Genomic DNA, 8707 nt, shown 5'->3' on the forward strand with positions numbered 1-8707 from the left:
CTGTGAAAGAATGTGTTTATACATTGTGCTTACAGCATGCATAAATCTCCTCTGTCCTTTCCTGCTATCCTCTTTCTTTCGTTCTTTTTGTTTTTTTCACTCCTTCATTTGTTCTTTCTTTCCATCCCTCCGTCTCTCCCTCCTATGGCCTTCCCTCATACCACCTCTTCTCTCTCAAACTTTCTTCTCCTCTCTGTACTCCATGCCCTTTTGTATTACTTTTTTTTTTTTTACCTCCTCCTACGTTGTCTCTCCTCCTCCTTCAGTCGGTGTTTCGCAGCTCTCCGGTGCTCGGCTGCTTCCTGTTCGGCCTACCGCTGGGCGTAATCAGCCTGATGTGCTACGGCATCTGCACCGCCGAATCGGATGACGGCTCCGATGACATCGATCTGCTGAAGAGGGAGGGTCTTACCGACGAAGAGGAGGAGGAGGAGGAGGAGCGGCGGCGCACTGCCGAGCTGGAGGGCCCCGAAGACGGAGAGAACGAGGAAGAGGAGCCGGATCTGGAAGAGAAGGCTCCCGAAGAGAAGAAAATGGATTAACACAGGGGGTCCCACCGGAGGATGATAGGCCTAGTCAAATACAGTGACATGAAACTCAAAGACATATCAACGTATTCTTGTTTTGCTTCTTTGTTTTTCATCTCACTTCCCCTTCATGCCCCCCTAGCACAGACTGTTCTCTCGTCTTTGAGTCCTGTGTGTCATATGTGAAGGTAAGCTTCTCGGTGAAGCCATCCAAATCATGTTTAAAACTATTAGCCTTTTTAATGCGGGAGCGTAAACACATAATGTTACAGAGAAGAAGGGATGGCTTAAAACCAAACCATTTATTTATTATCATAATTCAACCAACTGCTGGTATAGCACATATGGTGTGTGACGTACCGTCTTTCTACCATTGTTACATAGTTGTTTTGAAACAAATTAAATGCCCACATCATATTTTTTGTTTTGTCAGGACCTAGTTAAGTTTTTCTTTTGTTTTCCTCTTACCACATTTTGATTTCCATTTGTGATAATGCAGAAAAACAGAACCAGATGGTCTTGCCTTCAAGTTGAATAGAAAATGAATTCGCCGAGACCCTTTGTTTACCTCCACCCCACAACCCCAATAAATCTCCCAAGTGCAGGCCTATCATGTATAGTAATTGACTTGTGTAGACAGCAAAGGAAGTGAAGTGCCCAAGAAGGAAAAATCTGCCATAAATGAATAATGCTTTTTGTATTGTATGTTTTTGCCTGAAACGACGACTTCTTCTGGGGATGCAAAGTGCCGGACAGTCATGCATTTCAAGTTATTTCTCATGCTAGACACCTATTATTGTCCACTAATGTAGAGAACTCATGGAGAAACTGTAGGAGTCGGTGGTGTCTCTGGAGATGATATCGGGATATGGCAAATGCACAATTATTTTTTTTTTTAACCTATTTAACGTGACCACATTGTTGAAAAACCTCAGTGTGAATGTGTCTTACCCCTGTAGCAGACACTCATGACACGCATCAATAATTCCTGTGGCTTTTAACACCTCATATGGTTAGGCGGGAGTGATATCACTGCAGACTGGCTCTGTTTCCATGTTTCAATCTGTCCTTCATCACTGGTTGCAGCATTGAATTCTGCGGGCAGGTTGACGTTTACATCCAGATGCACTGAGACAAACGCTGGGCGTACAAAATATTCGGACTACCCATATTGATTTGCACCTCTGTTTGACACAATCCATTCTCTCGACTGTCTCAAGGCTTAAAAATCTGTCTTTATCTTGTTTTCCTGTCCTTGTCACTGAAGTGTGTAATGGGTGAAAATCATTTAGGGGTTATGGCTTTCTCCTGGATTCACCTGGTCAGCCTGTTTCATGAAAAGAGCAAGCGCTCCTAATATTTGCTACACCCAGTGTAATGTCATTCTTATGAAAAATGCACTGAATAGAACCTGTTGGATCTGTATAGTGCTTTTCCTGCAGCAGTGGCAAGTTGTTTTAAAGGGTACACTGGATTACTATTTAGTCTACATTAGCTTTGCAATCCTCATCAAAAACATTCATGCATTGTATGTAATGTGCGGGGCTGGGAACAAATTATAAGTTTGAAAAGAGCAAGCAAAGCTTCCATAATAGGCTTTCTCTCAAGTAAACTATTAAGAAATTGTAATGAATGTTTTGAGGCATTATGCTATTATTGTGTAGGTAATGGGAAATACGATCCTTACCCCACTTTATAACCCTTTTTAAAAAGTGTAGCCGCATAATGAGATGGCTTCCAGTTTGTTTTTCCGCCATTGTTCATTTCATCGTGCTTTTGTAGCCCAGTAAATCTTGTAACTTGATTGACTTAGGCACCTCAACCTAAGCACACCTGTTGTTTTTTTTTATACAGAGGCTATCTGTATCTTTACTGTGAAACTGCACTATGGAAACCATGCCCTCGCCTTGCCTTCTGGTCTTTGTAGTTGCCTACCATTCTCTGCCAAACTTCCTCATTGGGTTTGAATTGAGATTGTCACACTTTATTACTGGTTTGAAAGATTGAAATAAAGATTGTCCTCTTTTTCTTGTTGACTGGCATCTTTTTACTACTGATATACACAGGCTTTGTTTTTCTCTCTCAAACACCGGCCTATGTTCCATTTAGACATCTATTTCACCCTCTGTCCTCAATCATCGCACGTATCCTCCCCAATGTGCCATTTCTTTCTCCAATGTAATTCTAGGTAGAGGTGTCTGCTCAATTATGGCAGATATAATCAATTTTTTGGAGATCTAGGTTTAACAGAGGCTGATTACATTACTTGATGTGAAACTCATTTATTTCTTCTCTTTGGGGAATGACAATGCGCAAGAGTCAGGCTTGGAGACGTGACTTTACATAATGAAAAAGCACCTTATACAAAGTCACAGTGGACTTTCTGGAGCCTGACCCTCAAATAGTTTCAGAGGAGGATTGGAAAAAAAAGTGTTTTGCTATTGGGAAGTTTGATTAGTTGTTTTTCAGGTCTGATAAAGGAGGAGAATTTTCATTTTCCATTGGATGTCATTGTGGGGATAAATTACCACAAAGGGGGAGATAATATATTACTACATCAGAATCAGTGTCATTGAGTGGTGCTGATGCAAAAAGTAATTCATCGCTCAATTACCTCGCTATATATTCTGAGAATGAGTTTCATCGTGTGGCAAATGAAGGAGGCTCGCTGTCTCTTTTCTTTCAGAAAACCAACAATCTCAAGCACTGGACAAGGGTAATTACACTTCGCTGCTCATTCTGACTTCTATCTTATGTTGAAATGGCAAATTAAGGATAGATTGTAATCATCTCATTTCTGACTCGCCGGTGAGGTGTTAAATGGTTTAGGGGCGCATGTAAGGTCGGGGTAGAGAGATACATTGTTATTTCAGGTAATGCTTTGAACCTGCTTTTCAAGGGTATTCTAAGCTGAGTTTACGTCACTCAACCAGATGAGAAATGGCTGATTAGCTTCGCTCACCATGGAAACCAACCCACACTTGTTCTCTCTCAGTCTTGGCAGATCCTATTAGGAACACCGAGTATTTTCTCCATTACGGCTGATAGATGGCTACAGCTGCTAATGTCCATCTGTTTCCTGACACACTAAAAAAAAATACCTCAAGGCCTAATTACACAAACACTGTTGGCAAATTTAGCCTTTTGAGATATTGCCCTCCCTCAGTAGATAAGGCTGTTCCCTATGTGTTTTTTTTTTTATTTTTTATTTTTTTATTCCTGTCTCCATCATCAGCAGTAAGATCATTTCTCACAGCCCTATTCAACCACTTTTTCTGCTGCGACTTCACGTCAACAGTTCAATCGGGTTTAATAGCTGCTTGTCAACTTGTCAGTTCATAGATGGTGCTTGTTGCTGTTGTTTTGTTCTGAACAGCTTGACATTTTGGGAAACTTTCTTCGGGGCTGTGTGAAATGAGCGTGTGAAGAAATATGAAGCTGTCTGCTGTCCATCAAAGATCCTACGACTTCTCCTGCATCAAGAATCATCAAACACACGAACAACACGCTCCTGCAGAGGATTGCAACCGCCGATGGAATTGAAAACAGAAAAACAAAAACACTGCAGCAGGGTCAGAAATTCACCCTCTTCCAATAATACTATAGAGCGCGGTAAACAAACAAAAAAAATGCTTGCCTGAATCAAACATACAATTTAGATTATTCTCATCAGTAAAACAGTCACAACAACCCTCCGCTAATATGATCAAGTTTTGGCTACAGATTAGTAATTTGAATTGTAATGTGTGTTTTGACGCAGTGTTTTGTAAACCTGAACTCTCCATTAGCAGTAGCCTGTGATTATGCATCATTACGGGGCCACAAATATGATTACAACACATACACGCACATCTGCAGACAGCTTTTTATTCCAAACCTTATTGTTAATTAGATCTCATCAAATTCAGGACGATTCCAGCTCAGCGCCTTATCCAATGCCCGTATCTGTGCTTGCCATAAATCTTTATTTAGAGCCGAAGCGTATAAATGATGCGCGGCTCTGCGGAGGATAACAAGTGCACGGCCCATATTATCCCTGTCACCTCTGAGTGCACTGTAAGCGTTTCCCACTGGAGTGTTTCTGCTTATCACTCTGCCATGGAGCAACCGCACAGCAGTTCCCTAATGATGTTGCCCCGGTCGTGATCATTTACTGAAGGGACCTGTCCCCTCGGGGTGGTCAGGGTGCCTTACCTGAAACACACAGTCTCTGGAGGAGGTGACATGCGCCCGAGCATCGCTGCTGATGCTGTCACTCCTACCGCTGCCACAGGCTATTTTCATCCTCCAACCTGATTATTCAAAGAGCCTGAAAAGCAGCTCTCACAGCGAAGGAACAGGACAGGTTCATCAACACATGGATGATGATTTTCCAATGTGTGTGTGTGTGTGTGTGTGTGTGTGTGTGTGTTGCAGCCTTTGTGGCCCGTGTTTAATCTGATCCTTAGTCCCTTCACACAGATGTTCAGGGACGTGACTTGCCTGCTGCGTCCAGAGCTTAACATTACTTCCAAGCCCCCTTATAGTCACTGTAGCCAGCTGGGTTTTAATGATGGCGCAGTCACAACACTTATGCACTCTAATACACACTAATGCACACACACACACACACACACACACACACATACACACACGCACGCACACTGAGTTGATGTGAGCACCTTGTGCCACTGAGGCGGCAAACTGCAGTAATGGGAGGGCTTTTGGGAACAGTCTCTGAATCCCTTAACCCCTAAAAACTGGATAACTCAGGAAATACTCTCAGGGCATGTGGGACTGAGCACCATGCTACTCTTTGTGAAGAAAGCTGGATTTCTTTAAGTTAAGAGCTTTTGCACAATAATCCTTTCCCTCTAACAACACCAGAGGGAAAAATGGCTTTTAAAATCTGCCAGATGCCTTTGAGAATCCAAGTGAACAATGGAAAGTTGAGCAGAGACTGCTGCTTATGATATGCTGTGCTTTGGAACAGCAGAGCCTTGTGCTTGTGTTAGTGGTCATCATACTGTGACCCCACTCTGCCCCTCCAGCACCCGCCCCCACCAGGAATAACAACACTGTGTTTGCAGAGAGTAATAACATCTTAGCAATCCTGCAGTCACATCTTGCTCAAGCCACTGGTTAACTTTGCAATCTAATAGGAAATGTTTTCTTTTCAGCTCCCCCTGATAGCTTTTTAATTGCTTTCAGTGACTCTGTCACCTCTCTCCTTGAATAGCCTGGAGACCATGTTGTGTTTGCCATGGCAAGGGAGCTCTGTAATGTAATCATGAAATAATCATAATTAGGAAAACATAATTGTGGACAGTTATTTGGTTTAAAATGACCTGGAGGTGCGAGCTAATCTCTGAAAATACATTCTTGTTGAGAGTAGATGGCTTAGGGACACATTTAAAAAAGAACCTCTAATGAGGCTCGAGGCCTGTTAAAGTGAGGGATTGTAACAACCAAATCTACCACACTCCTCTGGGCTTTTTAGTTAATATCTCCCAGAGAAACATTCTGGGTTGTGTGATATTACTTCTGTAATCACTTTTGTATTCAGAACTTCTTTCCTCGTTTGGATTGGAAATGTTGTAACTTGGCAAAACAATTGTATAAACACAAACTGTACTTAACAGAACTTCCTCAAAACCGCTCCAGTGTCTCCACTAAACAAAGAGTGTACCATATAAAAACAACCCTATAATGTCATTGTCAACCAACAGTGCTTTTAAGGCAGTGACATGTGCTCTCTATGGGGACCCGAGCAGCCTGGATGAGTGGTGCAGGAGTTGTCAACTATCCAGATAAATCTTCTCTGCGCTCCACGCTGCGTAGACCACCCAGGAGGATCCAGCCCAGAGGTTCCTCAAGGACAGCCAGAGGCGCTTCCACAGTTGGCCCTCAGCCCTGTTTTTTCTCAGGGTGGGATGTTTTCTGTGGCCTTCATACTATATGCCTGTATGATCTGTGTGCCCGTGTGGTGTAGCTGCATATAGGGCAGAGCTTTTCTTCTGTCACAAGTTTCCGCCTGTGTGGAGTGGGTTTAAACAGAGCGGAAAGCGAAAGCACAGCTTGGCACGGGCCGTGCAGCTCCGGCCGGCGATGACAGAGGGGGAAAGACGGGACGGCGCACCTGGAGTTAATGAAAAAAATCTACCGCTCATATCCAACATGAAGGGTCCTGCAGGATCACAGCCTGCCACAGCCACTTAGAGGCTACATTTGTCACTGGCGAAGAATGGGGGGGCAGGCAGGCGCCAACGCCTTTTAGAAAGTCCTTTGCTGCACCAGTTTGTATCAATCAGCTTGCTCTGACAGCAACATGAGAGAGAAAGAGAGACAGATGCCCACTGTCCTTGCCTTAAAAAACTGAACACGTGATGCCAGCAATAATCAAAGATAAATAGCAGTTGCAATCTACTTTCATATGAAGGGTTTCATCCCAAAACTCTTGCCTGTTTGGGAATAGTTTGCTACCCGAAATTCATCGGTAAATATTTCAAAAACAGAAACGATTCTGATTCAAAAACATATTCATGTATTAACTGAAGGTCTTAACGATGACTCACAACTCCACTAGCAACCAGTAATGCGTTTTACTTCCATGGCAGCAATTGTATTGTCAGAGTAGGTGACAGTTTTTTTCAAATGGCAGACATTTCACTCTGGAATGAAAATGTTTGGTGTTTCAAAAAGCTATAAAAGATCCACTCAAACATGTGTGATAGGCTATTGAGTGTGTGTTTTTTTTAGAATCCGCACTTTAGAATGTCATTTCATTCTTCCTGCGGAGAACGGCACTGAGAGAGGCCGGCACTGCATGAGCTGCAAATGTCACATCTCTGTGTTATATGGACCTTCTATAAAACGGAATAAAGCATTATGCAATTAAGAGAAAAATCTACCAAATTGATGAATGCTTCTGCTCTTGCGCCGCTGCGTTAGCCATTCATCTTTCTTTGTTAAATTACACCTTTTTTGTTCTGATGTTCTCACCCCTCTCCATCAAATGGAACTAGAGGACATGGAGGCCATTTGTTCCTTCCTGTCTTTTCTGTATTTTATTTCTGTTGCGCTTTAAACCACCCAGCTACTGTTGATGAAAATCAGCTGGCATCAGAGCAATGTGTCATATACTAATATGGTGAAATGCTGATTAATGCCCCTTGAAAAGCCATTCAGGCTCAGAAGCAACTAGCAGACCTCTAAGTGATTATTTAATTTCCAAAATACAAAATACATACATATAGATCCACTTTGAAAAAGCAAACAAAACATGTTTTTCACATTTTCAAGTGATTCATATCTGATTTTGGAACAAAACTCAAATATTTCTCTTAGTTATAATCTTTAACCAGGTATTCCCACCTCTTACTGTTTTTGATATTTCTGCTTTATTGGACAGTTAACTGTATAGAGAGCCAGGAAAGATGGGAGAGAGAAGGGGGGGATGACATGTGACAAACATGACATTGTGATTATGCGGTATGCGCCTTAGCCAGGATGACCCCATTCCCACTCTTTATGAGAGAAATCCACTATGTTTTGTGTCTTGACTATACACAGTAATGTGGCTGACGTGGGTGGAAGGTGGAAGTGAAACAGCAACACTGTCCATTGTCTACAGGGCACAGAGTGAATCTTTATGTATTTCTCATACCGAACATCTCACCAATAAACATGATTTATGGCTTCCTAAAGTGAATGTGACACAAACAAAATTGTCCATTTTCATGGTCTCTGTAGGTATCAAAAAGCACCTTAACATGGCCCATTGCTTATTCACATGGGGACAACCAACCTGAGCAGCTGAGATTACTCTTTGCTTTATGGTAGATGAGACATTCACTCTATATTGCTGTGGAAAATTGGTAAATTGTTGTGTTCGTTTGTTTAATCATTAATATTCCCCATGACTGTATAGTGTATATACCTTTTCAACCCCCCCCCCCCACCCACATACACACACAAACACACGCACACACAAACACACACACACACACACACGCATGCGATGTGATTGATAGGTCTTCAACTCCCAGCCAACCAATATGTCTAGACATCCTTGTCTACTTTAACTGTGAAAGTGCTTATCAGAAATTTTATTTAAATTACACTACACCCACTCTATGTGCACACGTGCAGATACATACACACACACACACACACACACAGACACACACACACACACACTC

General features: G+C 42.4%; 1 protein-coding gene across 1 annotated transcript in view; it reads left to right on the top strand.

The window, feature by feature from the left end:
* The window catches only part of LOC139649419 (protein disulfide-isomerase TMX3-like), a 28042-nt gene extending 25481 nt beyond the window's left edge, over positions 1-2561 (top strand). The window contains exon 16 of the mRNA XM_071525811.1: positions 267-2561. Within this exon, the coding sequence (XP_071381912.1) occupies positions 267-542 (276 nt within the window). The 3' untranslated portion in view covers positions 543-2561. The remainder of the gene's footprint in view (positions 1-266) is intronic.
* The last annotated feature ends 6146 nt before the right edge of the window (positions 2562-8707 follow it).

This window comes from Centroberyx affinis, unplaced genomic scaffold (genome assembly GCF_046629955.1).
Source record: "Centroberyx affinis isolate AG114_WGS23_722 - 3 ecotype Tasmania unplaced genomic scaffold, CSIRO-AGI_Caff_v1 ptg001340l_1, whole genome shotgun sequence".
Taxonomy (NCBI): domain Eukaryota; kingdom Metazoa; phylum Chordata; class Actinopteri; order Beryciformes; family Berycidae; genus Centroberyx; species Centroberyx affinis.